At 36.5% G+C, this 16,122-nt stretch overlaps 2 protein-coding genes across 3 annotated transcripts; both read right to left on the bottom strand.

The window, feature by feature from the left end:
• Nucleotides 1-1,287: 1,287 nt before the first annotated feature.
• LOC132177063 (transcription termination factor MTEF1, chloroplastic) lies at nucleotides 1,288-3,416 on the bottom strand. 2 transcript variants are annotated; one of them, XM_059589273.1, is made up of 2 exons: nucleotides 2,373-3,416; nucleotides 1,288-1,590 (listed from the first exon to the last, which is right to left on the bottom strand). In XM_059589273.1, exon 1 carries the CDS (start codon nucleotides 3,381-3,383, stop codon nucleotides 2,472-2,474), a length of 912 nt encoding a protein of 303 aa, XP_059445256.1. In that variant the 5' UTR covers nucleotides 3,384-3,416; the 3' UTR covers nucleotides 1,288-1,590; nucleotides 2,373-2,471. The 2 variants fall into 2 exon arrangements, with proteins under 2 accessions (XP_059445256.1, XP_059445255.1); XM_059589272.1 differs by having other exon boundaries at nucleotides 1,740-3,416.
• Nucleotides 3,417-10,594: 7,178 nt separating this feature from the next.
• On the bottom strand, nucleotides 10,595-11,890 carry LOC132178222 (F-box protein CPR1-like). Its single transcript, XM_059590670.1, has 2 exons — nucleotides 10,785-11,890; nucleotides 10,595-10,676 (listed from the first exon to the last, which is right to left on the bottom strand). Exons 1-2 carry the CDS (start codon nucleotides 11,888-11,890, stop codon nucleotides 10,595-10,597), a joined length of 1,188 nt encoding a protein of 395 aa, XP_059446653.1.
• Nucleotides 11,891-16,122: the final 4,232 nt, after the last annotated feature.

Consider the following 16,122-nt stretch of genomic DNA (forward strand, 5'->3'; position numbering starts at 1 on the left):
TGAGATGAAGACGATCTTTCTTCATTGAGTATGAAAAAAAACAAAAGAAAAAAAAAGAAAAAAAGAGGAGAGTTTTACGGCCTCCAACAACAATAGTTAAAAGAAAAAAAAAAGTGCAATTCTTTATTTTAATTATTGTTTAGTTTATATGCACCCTAACATATTTTTTAATTACTTTTAAATATTAATCTTTATTCACACAATAAAATATCACATTGTATCATATATTTTAATATATTCTAATATTAATAATTGTTCTGCATAAAATTCTATTCACGTAACACACTTTTATTTAGGAGAAAATACAGTTTACCCCTTGAAGTTTCAAATTTTTTTTAATTTTAACCTAAAGTTCAAAAATTGACAATCTACCCCCTGAAGTTTCAAAAATTGACAATTTAAATCTTCCGTTTAATTTTTCTATTAAATTGGACGATTTTTTTTTAAAAAAAATACCTGAGGATAATGATGTAATTTCATAGATTTTCATCTATTTAAACGAAAAAATTAAACAGAGAATTTAAATTGCCAATTTTTGAAACTTCGGAGGGTAAATTGCCAGTTTTTAAACTTTGGGGTTAAAATTGAAAAACTCCTGAGACTTCAGGGGGTAAACTGCATTTTCCTCTTTTATTTATTATTTCATCTAATAATAATTTTCACTACCACATTAAAGAGTGAGCACTTGAGAATATGTGTACCACTTCTATTTATCTTTTATCTTTTATCTTTCTCTTTGTGCTGAGTGAAGAAAAAGGAAGATTTAGCTACCAGAAAGCATCATCTGCAGACAGCAGTAACATCATTTGGAAAGCAACATACATTAAAAATCTTTACCTTGATCTATACCATCGTCAAGTTACAACTACCCTTTCAGAAACAAATTGAAAACTTCAACATCTGCATACTAAAAGCATTGGATTTTGTACCCCCCTTCTCTCAGGGGTTTTCACCTTTAACCTTCTTATTTTTAACTCTATACACCAAACTATTAATGTAAGTACAGGTTCAGCTCTGTTTCTTTGGTTGATATTATCATATTTGATCCTTTACTGTAATTGACCACACGAATTAATTTCAAGTCAAGGCTTATGATCATATAAAATGCCAAGATTGACTGAGCAGCTATTAAATTTCAGAATGTAGTTAGGATGAAATTTCAGGTCACTTCAGCCAAAGTTGCCCTACATTATTTATTACTTGGGATAAATGAAAGTTTAACAATGTAACAGAGAAACAATAGAACCCCGGCCAGGAAGTTTGACAACAATATCACACTGTTGAGTATTGATAAACCAAGCAATATCCGAACTAAGCAGAAATGCATAAATATAATAATACCAATGTATACGATTGCTATACAGTAGAATGCATCGAAACTACTGAACAATATTGCTATCAATTTTATAGCTTTTCTAACATATGGGGAATTTTATTTATTTTTTATTTTATGACGAGGAACTCTTCAAAGGTAGGACCACTTTGCGTACCTACTCTAGTCGGATAAAATTCGGACCCGTGCAAAACGTCTCCTTCATGCGGATCGAGTAAGACTTTGACTTCGCCATTGAGCTAACATAAGGGGAAAATCTGAAAAGGGGTTGGAGAAAAAATGGACAGGAACAGGGAATTAGTGAAAAAAATTGGCATCAATGTCTCTTCTGTAAAAGATGCAGGTATAAACATTGATAAACATACTGGCATTCCAGGAAAGCAAAAAAGAAAATTTTACACCTTACCTCAACTGTGGAGCTTCTCTTATTATGGTTTTGATGTGTAAAACCGTGCGAGGCAGAAAAACCCCAGGGAAAAAATTCTCTATCACCCAAAACCTGCATTGTTTTTTATAAGTAATAACCCCGAACCTACTAATAACCACATACAATATCAAGATCGATATAAGTGGTCACTAGATATATACAAGCACCAATCACAGTCTCTTCTGACGCATCTGTGCATACACACAAGCACTCATATATGAGAAAGGAAGAAGGAACACAAGGATTTTCTTCAAAGTAGTGAACTTTGAGTATTGCAGTGGTTTCTCTAGTCATCTTGTCTATTTGATTTACCAGTAGCATTGGGTATTATCAGGTAAATTCCACATGCCCACATTGCAATCTTTCCAAAAAAACAAGAAAAGAAAAAATAATGCTTGCCTATTTACAGCTAGTAATACAGGAACCAAAATTTCTATTCCACTATATCATAAAACCTATAAAATGATATTGGAAATTTTATTACAGAAGATAATACAATATACAGCACCGTGGCTTCAATGTACATTAAACAATGTAAAATGAAATGGGCAATCCAAATTTGCACAAGACAACTAACAAGAATTTCTGCAACTCAATTACTTCTCACCATACCATGGAGCCTGTTCCTTGACATTCTAAGCATGTAAACAAGCCAAAAATCCTTCGCTTCCTATCAGTGTTGTGTTCAGAAAAGTGTACCCGTCATACTCATTACCCCCCTTGTCTTATCAATCCAGCAAACTCTTCATCAGTGCTCTTAAGCATCAGTGGCAAAGGGACTTCCACGCCACTCTGCAAGACTTTCTCGTGCCTAGGCTTTATCCTCTTCTCCAAACTAAATGCAAAATACTGAGGGAATTCCTTCAACTCCTCCAACTTCCTCTCCATCACCACAGCAAAGTACTCAAACTTTGGCTTAAAATTATTCTCGATGCTGAATGTCAACAGGGCCGGGCACCTTAAAGCCATCCCCACAGCCTCATCCCTGGAAAGCCCCAAACTTTCCAAATACTTCAGCTTGGGAATCAGGGTGATCTCTACACTAGAAACCAACAAGACAGAATCATGGTAAGCCAAGGCCTCCAAGTCCTTGAACCCAAGTCTCTGAAGGTAAAAAAAGGCTGGTTTCAGCTGGTCGCTTACACTGCAAGCAAGCAATCTTGGGCATTTGTTGATGACCCTTCTAAAGTTATGATCTGGGACTCCAAGGTATTGTGAGAGGAAGATGAAAACTGGGTTAAGGTCAGTTTTGATGTTGGAGGTGAGAATTTTGGGGCACATGCCAAAGATTCTGGGCAAGTCCTTCTGGCGAATGCCTTTGGCTTGGAGGAAGGAGATGATGGAGTGGACGGATTCGAGGGAGGCTTCGTGTAGAGAAGGGTTTTGGGAGAGGGCTTTCCCTGAGTCAACACCCATGATTTCAAGGCAGAGGATTTTCTCTTTGATTTGGAGGGAGATATTTTCATGGGTTGGTGTGTAGAGTGGGTGGTTTTGGAGGACGCTTTTGGGTTTTGCTGCCAAGGTGCCGTTTGATTGCTGGGAATTTAGTGGCGGTGAAGATGATGGTTTCTGAGGAGAGAAGCAGAGGAAAGAATGTAATGCTGTTGCTCCTGCAGCAGGCATTGTGTGAACTGTGCAGTGCTCCAAGAGCAAACAAGTGTGTGTGAGAGAGAGAGACTCTCTTGGCAAATGTCATCCCGTTTTATTTGCTTGTGGTAGTGACACGTGGCAGATTGCTTGAAAATGATTGGCTAAAATTGGATTTCAAAGATTGTTGCGACTGCTTCCTCGTGACGCAATTTTTTTTTTTTTTTTTAAAATTTATTGAGACTGTCACACGTGTATCACTATGGTTGAGGTTAACATATATGTCATGTGGATCTCACTTCCATGCGGTAGTGAAAAACTACCTCATGGTGCGGTAGTCCAAAACCATCCTGTTTTGAGTAATAAAAACATTTTTTTTTTTTTAAGAATTAATATAAAATTTATTAAATATTAAATAATTAATAATTAAAAAAATAAAAATATTAAAAAACAAAAACTATTAAAAAGGATAAGGGGGTGGCTGGCGACCCCGAGCCCAAGGGGGTGGCCGGCCATCCCGACCTCTCCGGCTTTCTTAATCTCAAATCCTGGCGACTTTCTCGCCTCCACCGCCTCAAAGTCGTTGACCTCTCTGGGAACCAGATCTCTGGCCAGATTCCGGTCTCTCTTGTCTGGCTTAGGCTACTGTACTTGCTTCATTTGCAGGACAACAGGCTGAGAGGCACCATCCCTCCTCTGTGGTGCTGCTGCTCTGCGTGCTCCTACTATGGATGGGTTGCAGGAAGCGTAGCTGCGCATGAGGCATGGCCAAAGTAGAAGATGACTGGGGTTTGATATTTTTTAATATTTTTATCTTTTTAATTATTATTTGTTTTATAATTTTTAAGTTTTAATATTTTTTTATTATTAACTTTTTAAACATAGTTTTTAACTATGAAAAATGGTACCGTTTTCCACTACCGCATGCAAGCCGGATCCATGTCGTGTTAATAGATTTTCTATCAATTTTTGCAATGATATAAATTCATTTGTTTTCTTCTTGTACTTTTCAAAATTTAATAAGTTATTTATCAAAACTTCTAATCACAATGACAAAAAAAAGATGCCGCAATTGCTTATGCAAAAGCTGCATCCAAAATGAAAGTTCTGTTAGCACACTTCGTAGCTACCACTTGGCCTTCATGATCTCTGGCTATGATGCTTACTCTCATCTTCTTTTGCCTCTTGTCAATTGCAGCATCCCAATTGAGTTTTATGCATCCCTCAGGAGGCTTGTGCTACACCATCATCCCATGATCATTTGGAATTTGACTTTGGCTATGTTGACCTTGCTCAGCTTTGGTGAAAGCCTCCAATTGAACTGTTGCTTCTGTCGAGCCACACATGCAACCATCTCCATATCCGAACCCTCCAACTTGTCCAACAGTTTTTCTAGAATACTCAGAAAATCTGTTTCATCGTTGGTGCATTTCTTGATGTTTTATTGCAGGCTAACCACACATCCTTTGCTGCTAGACAACTCCACAAAACATGGCCAGGAGTTTCCATCACTTGCTCACAGTGAACACATAGGGTTTCTTGTAATATTCCGCTTGTAGAGCTTCTCTTTTGTTGGAAGTATATTACTACAAGCCTTCCACATAAACATCTCAACCACCCTTGGATCTCTAATCTGCCAGATCCTCTTCCATAAAGACACCAATGCTTGCGGATTAGAACTCCCAAATGGACATAATAATAATAATATATATTTGATTTAATATATGTAGCATATATTATATCATGGATCTCCATAACATGATGAAACACATAGCATCCTACCTCCATACTAATTTGCTCCTTTGCCAAGTGATATGCACTTTTGACAGCGAAATCCATTTTTGTTTCTTGCCCAAACTAATTGGTCTGCATATGAATTTGGACAAATGGCCATTCCACAAATTTTTTCAGCTTCCTCATTAAAAATCTGCTTAACCAGAGGGATGTTCAACCATCTAAAATCCATAGCAATAAGAGCCGCAACATTAGCCCTTAAGGGTTGGCGCGGGTCGGGGCGGGTTTCGGCTTTTTCCACTACCTGACCTGCACCTTACAGGTTCGAAAAATCCAACCCACTACCTAGGCAAAGTGAACCTTAACCGCACGGGTTCGGGTTGTGCGGGGCGGGCTGGGTTCTTTTCCATCCTTCGCTTCCTCTCCTTTCATTTCCTCCGCCGGCTTCTTTGTCGGTTTCTCTTCTGTCTTCTCCATTGGTTTCTTCTCCTCCATTTTCGTCTCTTCTGCAGGTTTCTTTTCCTCCAAAACAAACACAACCCTACATCAGAACCCCGAGAAACAAACCTATAAACAATGGAAAAGTAAACCAAAGAATAATTCATATTAAGATAATGATAAAGAGATCTATTGGTTCCCATTCATGAAAGAGGCCTAGAGAGAGAAAAAAAAACATGGATCGTGGTTTGTGGAGGTGGGAGCAACGTAGCAGCCAGTGGTCAGAGGAGGTGGAGCAACAGTGCAAACGAGAGAGAGAATAGACCAGAGAGAGATGAGAGAGAGCAAGAGAGGGAGAGACGGTGGCAGAATAGAGAGAGTTAAGGTTAGGGTTTTTTAATTTTATACTTATGCGGGGCGGGCGGGTACCTGCGGGGAAAAAATTCTATACCCGCAACCCGCCTTGTCCCCACGGGTTGGATTTTATCCAATTCAAATCCGCCTCAAAATCCGGGCGGGGCGGGGCGGGTTTGCAGGTTGAGTGAGTTTTTGTCGAGCCCTATTTGCCCCTCTATTCAGAATTTTTACAAGTGACTGGATTGTATTGGTGATGGAGAATTCAACAATCTATCCCCCCAAATCATAATAGATCGGCCATCTCCCACCCTCCACATCAATCCATCTTGCAATAATTCCCCTTTTTTCCAGATGCTCCTCCATGCATACGAAGGTCTGGATCCTAATGAAGAATCCAAAAAATTACCATTTGGATGGTATTTCTCTTTAAAAATTAAGGCTACCAAGGAATCTGGAAACTATGTCAATCTCCACCCTTGCTTGGCCAATAAAGCCAAATTAAAACACTATAAATCTCTAAAATCCACTCCTCCTCGATGCTTCGCTCTCCCCATCTTCTCCCAGCTCATCCACGACATTTTGGATTGATTATCTTTATGCTCCCACCAAAACTTAGACATCATAGAGTTAATGTCTTTACATAAGGTGTTTGGTAACATAAAAACACTCATTGTGTATGTTGATATCACCTGTACAACTGCCTTCAAAAGGACTTCCTGTCCTGCCTGAGATAGGAAATTTTAATTTAATTTTTTAATATTTTTAATTTTTTTAAAAAAAAAATTATTTTTTTATTTTTTATTTTGTATATGGACACATGTCAAGATTTTAGGGGCGTTGATGTGGATTTCCGTCAATTTTTGGACAGAAGTTTGACGGAGGTACCATCTCCGTTTTTATGTAAACCGAAGGTATTTCTTGAGATAAAAACTAAACCCCAATGGACAAAAAATAAAGTTGTTAAACACATGTGGCAAAAAGTTATTTAACCATTTTTTAAAATATATAATTTTTTTTTTGTCCCACCATGGTTGAGGTTGAGGAAAATGAATAATAACAAAATAGGCTCCAATATATATTACAGTATAATATATCAAACAGCTTGTTCTTCAACAGATTAAGACCCTCTCCCTCGGCCACAAACATAAACCAACGCGATTTAGAAACTAAGTCCATAATATTGAGACAAAAAAAGAATTAATCAAACAAAAAATTCCGTTAAAATTTTTCCTCTTCCTCAAGGCTTCCCACACAAAAGGCTGTCCGAATCTGACAATTGGGCATACCACGAATCTTAATTCTACTTCCCCCTTTCTATTGGCTCAATCGGCAAATTCTTGTACCGTCTGATTAATTAGCTCCAAATCCCAATCTCTCTTTCACGGCAATTCTCGAGGCAAACCAATCCGTTGAAGTAGCCCACGATATGAGTGAACTTTCTTAGATGTCTCAGTGGCTGGCAAATCTTCAAGAAAGCTCTGTCGAACTGGTGATTGTCGTTAAAGCGCACTGAGAAGCAATTTGGTGGCGGATGCTTAACTTCATCATCGCATTCTAGGACGATGAGTGTGCGTTCTCGGTTGGCGGCAATATATGGAAAGCTTGAGATGCATGTTGATGAAAATCGGGTCGTTGATTAGCGCATGCCATGCCTTTGAAACACACCGTAAACGTAATAGAGACTTGACGGGTAATCGAATGAGTATTTCAGGGATTAACTCCAGCAAGAGACTCGACATGGATGAGTAAGAATTTTTTTTTCAATTTGTAAATTGTTTCGAAAGAGACTTTTTGGAAGAAAATTTCTTACTTGTATATATTCCTACATTTTAATCTTTAAAAAAAGTAATATGTGTCCATTAATATATAAAGAGTACATGTGTTGTTTCTCACATGCTTAAATAACACATCACTTTCAAGTTGCCAACCCATAAAATGTTTGTCTTATATAATTTCTCGCCCAAAGGACACAAATTTCTAGCCTCTAAAAGCCACATTATACGTTAAACTATTATAAAACATGTGAAAAGCACGTCTTATTAAAATAATATGAGTCCTGAAAGAAATAAATGAATTCCAAAAATCTTAGGTAAATCCAAAGAAGGTTTTCCCGTGCGTTCATCACAAAATATTTCTAGATCCCAATACACCCAATGCCAATAGCTGCCAAAAAGCACAAGCCAGAAAACACAATATGTGCACCGGCCACACCTTCGTAACTCCAAATACCCGGATTCGTTATAGTCCCTCCTGTGATACTCCAACTGCCCCATGAATTGGTTATTCCTAAGCGAGGCTAGTTTATATGAAATTTATATTCATCCCAAATAAGACAAAGAAATTTCCTATAAACTAGTTTGTAGAAAACTTCTCCAAATTAGTTTATAAAAGTGACATGTTCTTTAAGCATGTGAGAATCACATGCTTTCAAACCATGTGAAAAGTATATGCTGTTAAAAAAAACAAAAAAAAAAAAGCGTAATTCTCACATGCAAAGGATATATGTTAGTTTTAGAGGTTGGTTTATATACAAGAAATTTCTAGAGGACAAAAATTTGTTACAAACTGGTTTTTAGCAAATCCCTACAAACATGTCCAAGGAGTTGCCAAGTGTCCTTAAACATGTGCCTTTGACATTTTTTTTTTTTTAAAAAAAAAAAATTTTAATTATTATTTTTATTAAGTTAAACAAACAAATATTTCACTATCAGTTTAGAGTAATGCTATAAGTCTTTTTAGAGTCCTCCTACAGTCATCTCAAATGTTATGTGGCTTTTAAAATCAACGTTGAATTTGAGATGTGATTTATTGAGTTTTGATCTATTGGTGATTTTAAAAGCCACATCACAATTGAGATGACTCTAGGAAGACTTATAGCATTACTCATCAGTTTAACATAAAATTGCGTGCTTGATTCCTCTCTCAAAGAGGCCGTCGCCTTCGACAGTAGTTTTATAATTGGATGCATATACGTTTAAATTTTTAATGGTTGTGCAAAAATTTCACTAACAATGATTAATAAAAAGTAGGTTGAAAAGTAACCTTTTTTTTTTTTTTTAATTCAACTTATTAGGTTGACATGTTAATTCAAATTTAGAGAATAGAGATGAGTATTTGTCTTTCCATCCTAATGGTTAGTGTTGAATGTATATTCGACACAATGGTAAATAAATAAAAGAAAACGTGCTCTTTGTTGATATTATTTAGAGAGTATATTTTATTTTAAAATTTTTTTGATGTGACATAAAGTAAAAATAATTTTGAGAGTTATTTTGAATTATTTGTTAATATATTTACTCGACCTAAAGTAAAAAGTTTTTACCCAATATGTTAGCTTTTTGTTTTACACAACTTTTTAAGTACTAAAAGTACATTTTAAGGTCTTTAACACAATTACAAACATGCTCTTAGTATAAACATTCTACTAGCATACTAACTACTACTAAGTCTATTATATCAGTGTGTTACTAACAGTAACATATGAATTGAGTCTATTATTTTAGCTAATGGCTTTTCAATCACATTCTCGTCTCGGTGTCAATTCTTTCTCCATATTATTTAAATATTATTTTTTTATTTTATTGTTTGTATATTTTTAAATACTTATACATTATTGCATAAAACATCTTCTGGATCCTAACTCAACTTTCTAGGGGTGTCAACCCGTCCGCTTTCTGTTTTTGCATAAAACTGGGAACCGGAACTGGGTACTCGTTCTTACATCTTGAGGAAACCAAAACTGTAATCGTGACTCCTACATCGTCCCTTGCCATCACAAATTCATTTTACCCGTCCGTAACTGGCTTCAAAATTGGTTTTGGGTTTATTTTAGGTATTAGTCTAAAAAAAACCCCTTTTTTTTTTTTTTTTTTTCATAAGTTGGTCCATTTTTTAAAAAATCTATTAGTCTCTTTGTCTAAATTAAAGGGGCTTTGTTGTGATTGTTCCAAATAATTAAAAAATAAACTTAAAAAAGTCCAAAAATCCTAAAAAATCAATGTTTTTGCCTATTTGGACCTTAGAAATAAAAATTTAATTTTTTAAAATACCCCAAACCTAAACCTAAGTGTAAAATATATATATATTATTAAATAATATATATTAAATAAAATGGAAACCCGGTTCCGGTATTCCCGGTAAAAATCAGGTACCAAAAACCGGTACCAAAACCGGGGTACCCCGGTTTTTCGATTTTTCAAACCGGAATCGGAACCGGGACCCCGGTTTCCCAGTTTTCCGGTTTCGGTTTCCCGATAATTTTTGATACCCCTACAACTTTCTAACAAATGAAATCAAAATTAGAATCCATCTCCAGAATCTGCTCGCAACTTCTATGCTAGCAAGTTCTACATCCTTGTATATATTTTCGAAAGAAATGTGCATCCCAACCAATGGCACGAAGAAGACACAATCAAATACAATGCCTACTTGCACTTTAAGAATCAAAGCTAATGCAGGCTGAAAAATATTTAACGTGCAAGCAAATGCATACAAAAAAATGGATAGCTGTATTTGGAGAAAGAAAATCTTTGCCTCCATAGAACATTTGAGCAACATAGAACTTAAAATAGTTTAGTAAGTCTAGAGAATTCCAGCAGAGATAGACATTAGACATAACTCGGAATGCTGAAGCAAAGAAATTCTACATGATATAAAATTCCCAAGAAAATGAGTTGTACCAAAATGGGCTCCAAAGCAGTTTTCCTTGCAATCTAATATCAAACAGCTTGTTCCTCATTTATCATTTCCTCCTCCATGGCTTCTATCAACAGATTAGGACCATCCGATGGATTATTATTCCTGGCACAAACATATATAGACCAATATGAGTTGAAAACTAAGTCCTTAATATCAAGCCAAAGAATTAATCAAACAAAAAATTACACTCAAATCAGTTATAAATTTTACACTCTATCACCGTCGTCGAGAAGAACAAGGCTTCCCACACAAATGGCCGTCTCAAACAAATCAGGCATACCACCAAACTCAACCCTTGTACCCCTTTTCTCCTCTATGTCATACCAAAAAAGATGCTCCAAATCTTGCTCCATTAGAACCTTCTTGCCGTCTTTCGAGTACACCAAAGGTTTACAGTAATCAAAAGTCCAAGGGACTGCGCCTTGCACAATGGTGTAAAGACGAGTCCAAGAGCTGACTACCTCGTACTCCTTCATCACCCAAACATCGTTGAGTGTCAAATTGACATTCACGCAAACACATATACATCCTTTCAAGACCTCCAAACCGAGTGAGCAATCATCGGTTGATTGAACCGGAATTGTATACGTTTTGAACTTTTCGGTGGCTAGATCGAAAGCTAGAAGGGTCTGCCGGTGCAGGGACCCACTAAAAGGATCAACTAACCAATGGAAAGCACCGTTTAAGGACATCGAACTAGGATCGGCTGAACTATACTCTTTAGGCCATTCCTCTTCGACGCTTTTCCAAGAATGCGCTCTCAGACTATAGACCTTGACTTCAATGGCACTTTTGGCATCAATCTTTCTATAGAACTCGTGAACCCTCATCACCTTGTAGTCGTCGTTAACTGGGTCGTGTCCGAAGGCCAAACTGGGCGAACTAGACAGATCATAGTCGGTGAATCCCACCGGCTCAAAGGGCAACTTCTTGTACCGCCGGATTAATGGGTTCCAAATCACAATCTCTCCCTCATAGTTGTGGAAGCAAACTAGTCCATTGCAGTAGTTCACGATATAGGTGTACTGTCCTGCATCGAGTAGTGGCTGGTGAATGTTCACGAGCGCTTCTTCGAATCGGTCGTCGTCGTTGAAGCGCACTCCTGAGAAATTCCGCGGCAGTTGTCGCCCGCGCTCCATGAATATGAGATGGCGTTCTATGTTGCCCACAATGGAGAAGTCGAGATGAATGCGGATGAAAGCTCGGCCATTGATTTGTGCCTGCCATGGCTTCGAAACGCATTGGAAACGTATCAGGCTCTTCACGGGTAATCGCAGAAGTATTTCGGTGATCAAATCCGGCGGGAGAATCGACATTTACGGAGTTTATTGTTTTGGCGGAGGAGATGAGTAACTTCGAACGCGTAGAATACTCAATACCCACTACTCAGCGGGAATTTCAATTCCCAACGGCCAGGAAATGGATCATATAGAAACAGAAATGTTCTTTCTTGATTCTTCTAACCTCTTTTTGCCACGTCTTTTCGTTGGAAAACGGTTTTGCAAGCCCCATTTTCTATTTTCTAATAGTAAGTGGGCTTTTATTTCCAACTCTAAATTCAGCTCACGAGCTCCTTGTTTAATACAAATGATAGAAATTTTTTTTTAAAATTTTTTTTTTTTATGAGGGGGTGATTAATCACTTTTCAAAATTTAGGGAGTTATTTATCAAAACTTCTCATCACAATGACCAAAAAAAAAAAAAAAAATCTTATTTTAAATTTTTATTTAAGTCTTTAAATTAAGCGGTAATTTAATATTGTATTATAGCTGAAATCATAAGGTTAAATTTTTTTTTTGAATAAATTGCTCTTATTCAACAGCAACGAGTACAAAAATTACAACAAGAAAAACTAGGGAATACAAAGAGAACAGCAACAGGAAACACCAAACCCTATCCTTTTACATTATCTTTCCCTATAAACCATGCTGATTTTTTTTTTTTTTTTTGTAAAAAGATGTTTGGTTCCCCAAGAAAATTAGGTAAAGTAACACTTACGCAAATTAAGACTTTCGAAGAATGTGACAAAATTTCAGGAAGAAAATGGGTAAGATTGAGGATTTATTAGAAGTTCCTTCTACGCTATTATCTAGTCTTTATCTCTTTGTTCATAATCTTTTAGTGTATGCTAAGACCCAGCAATGATGCTAGATTTTTTTTTTTTTTTTTTTGGTAAAGAAGCAAGGAAATTGATGGTAACAAATGTTTGTAAAATGGAAGGAAGAAAGCCTTTGCCCGACATCATTTGAGCAATGATGCCAGATATTTCTTCTTAAACATCATCATTACCTTCCCCGGCCATGATGAATATTGAAATTTAAATTCCTCATCCCTTCGCACTGGTTGACTGAAATCCCATATTTTGTAGCTGCAGTGAAATGTTTGCCAACATTGAAAATGCAGTCATTCTCTTGCATCAAAATTTAATGAGTTGTTTATCAAAACTTCTAATCACAATGACAAAAAAAAGATGCCGTAGTTGCTTCCGCAGAAGCTGGATCCAAAATGAAAGGTCTGTTAGCACACTTCGTAGCCACCACTTGGCCTTCATGATCTCTGGCTATGATGCTTACTCCCATCTTCTTTTGCCTCTTGTCAATTACAGCATCCCAATTGAGTTTTATACATCCCTCAGGAGGCTTGTGCTACACCATCATCCCATGATCATTTGGAATTCGACTTTGGCTCTGTCGACCTTGCTCAGCTTTGGTGAAAGCCTCCAATTGAACTTTGCTTCTGTCGAGCCACACATGCAACCATCTCCATATCCGAAGCCTCCAACTTGTCCAACAGTTTTTCTAGAATACTCAGAAAATCTGTTTCATCGTTGGTGCATTTCTGGATCTTTTTATTGCAGGCTAACCACACATCCTTTGCTGCTAGACAACTCCACAAAACATGGCCAAGAGTTTCCATCACTTGCTCACAGTGAACACATAGAGGGTTTGTTGTAATATTCCGCTTGTAGAGCTTCTCCTTTGTTGGAAGTATATTACTACAAGCCTTCCACATAAACATCTTAATCACCCTTGGACCTCTAATCTGCCAGATCCTCTTCCATAAAGACACCAATGCTTGCGGATTAGAACTATCTCCTTCCTCCATACTAATTTGCTCCTTTGCCAAGTGATATGCGCTTTTGACAGTGAAAATTCCATTTTTGTTTCCTGCCCAAACTAATTGGTCTGCACATGAATTTGTACAAATGGCCATTCCACAAATTTTTTCAGCTTCCTCCTCATTAAAAATCTCCTTAACCAGAGGGATGTTCAACCATCTAGAATCCATATCAATAAGAGCTGCAACATTAGCCCCTGAGTATGGGCACGGGGCGGGGCGGGGCGGGTTTTGGCCTTTTCCCCTACCCGACCCTCACCCTACGGGTTCAGAAAATTCAACCCGCTACCTAGGCAAAGTGAACCTTATCGGTGCGGGGCGGGTTGGGTTCTTTTCCATCCTTCACTTCCTCTCCTTTCTTTTCCTCCGCCAGCTTCTTTGTCGGTTTCTTTGGTTTCTTCTCCTCCATTTTCGTCTCTTCTGCAGTTTTCTTTTCCTCCAAAACAAACACAACCCTACATTAGAACCCCGAGAAACAAACCTATAAACAATGGAAAAGAAAACCAAAGAATAATTCAGATTAAGATAATGATAAAAGAGATCTTTTGGTTCCCATTCATGAAAGAGGTCTAGAGAGAGAGAAAAAAAACCTGGATCATGGTTTGTGGAGGTGGGAGCGACACAGCAGCACGTGGTCAGAGGAGGTGGAGTAGCGGTGCAGACGAGAGATTGAGAGAGAGCCGCTAACGAGCGAGAGAACAAACTAGAGAGAGAGCAAGAGAGGGAGAGACGGCGGCAGAATAGAGAGAGAGTTAAGGTTAGGATTTTTTAATTTTATACTTATGCGGGGCGGGGCGGGTACCTGCTGTGACATCCTGTAGATTTTATTTATTTATTTAAAATAGAGTTATAAAGCATTTTGATATATATTAAATGTTTTTATAAGTGCTATATATATATATATATATATATATATATATAGGCACATGGGAGGATATAGTTACTTATATAAATTATATGAATATACAAGAGGATCTACTAAAATAGGACTAGAGAGTTTTTAGCCAATTAAAGTCTCCTAGAATCTAGGAGGAAATTGTTTATTACAAACTCAACGTAGGCCTTTAAAAAAAAAAAAAAAAAAAAATTAAAATTAAAAAATAATAAAAAAATAAAGAGAGAGAGTTTTTATTAATTAAAGCCTTTTGCCTTCTTGGTTTCCAAGAAAAGAACAAAACAACATGTTTTTATCCCTTCTATGCATTGACAATTGTATCTCATGCATAAGCCTATCAGGTATCTTGAAGCCACATATTGGACATTTGTCCTTTTGCATGGATTTCCCAATATCCATTTTGACACTTGTCTTTTAGCTTATTTTTTTTATTATATCTCTCTCTCTCTCAACTCTCCTTGGTTATAGTATAAATACCCCCAAAAGCTTCTATTATTCCTCACGCCCACATAGTAGAGAAACACAAGCAGGAGGTTTATTTCAAGTTTTTCTTGCAATCTCACTCTTAGCACAGCAGCGGTGAGGAACTGTTGCCTTCTTTCTCTGTTATCATTTTGTTTTCTTGAAAAGAGATTGAGGATATGTTATTATTTGCTTCTTATGGGTATTTTAGGATTCTTATGTGGATGGTTATTTAAGGAGTTTATAAAAATGACTCTTATTATTAAAATGTTAGTTCTATAGGTTTTATAAAGATTATATATATGCAATATTTTGTTTAGACAGATTTTTTTATATATGTTCACATAAGTCAGTATAGTGTTTTTGTGATTAGATTTTGTACATCCAATAATAATAATAATAATAAAAATAAATAAATAAATTTTTAGATGTGTAAGACTTGGAGGATAAATGATTAGCACCCCACACGTGTATATATATATATATATAGTCATGTAAGGTTATGTGTGTATATAAATATATATGCAGCATTGTTTTGTGTATATATATACATACACAGCATTATTGGGGATTGGAAATTGGATATCATAAGGACTATATATATATACTTATGCAATATTTTTGGGATATGATTTTATGTGGGGTCCGTACACACACACACACATATATATATACGAGTATTTATTTAAAATTTAGACTAAAACTTTAATATACTCCTCTAAGTTCTCCTTTGCAATTTATTTAGGTGAAAGGACGACTCGACTCAACCCAACATCAAATCCAAATAAGGGGACACAACACCAAAAACCCCAACAAAATTTTATTATAAATCTTTTGAAAAAATGTTGGGGATTTTATAAAGAATCCACTTACATGATTGCACTTCCTTTTATATTTGAATGCAAAGTTTTATTCAATCATATGCCATAGTGTAAGAATTTTTTTGTATTACAATTATCTCAATTTTATAAGTTATGCATGACAATGATTATGGATGAAAAGAGCTCTTAAAGTTCATGGCATAGCATATAGTTACAGATAAGCTTACAGATCATATGAAATGTTATATGTGCA

The sequence above is a fragment of the Corylus avellana genome, chromosome ca4 (genome assembly GCF_901000735.1).
Source record: "Corylus avellana chromosome ca4, CavTom2PMs-1.0".
Lineage (NCBI taxonomy): Eukaryota > Viridiplantae > Streptophyta > Magnoliopsida > Fagales > Betulaceae > Corylus > Corylus avellana.

Bases quoted from the DNA above. Each gene is read 5' to 3' on its own strand.
- LOC132178222 (XM_059590670.1), bottom strand. From the start codon at position 11,890: ATGTCGATTCTCCCGCCGGATTTGATCACCGAAATACTTCTGCGATTA. The intron at 10,677-10,784 runs GTAAAATTTATA...TGTTTGTGCCAG, and splicing joins CTCGACGACGGTGATAGAGT to GAATAATAATCCATCGGATG.
- LOC132177063 (XM_059589273.1), bottom strand. From the start codon at position 3,383: ATGCCTGCTGCAGGAGCAACAGCATTACATTCTTTCCTCTGCTTCTCT.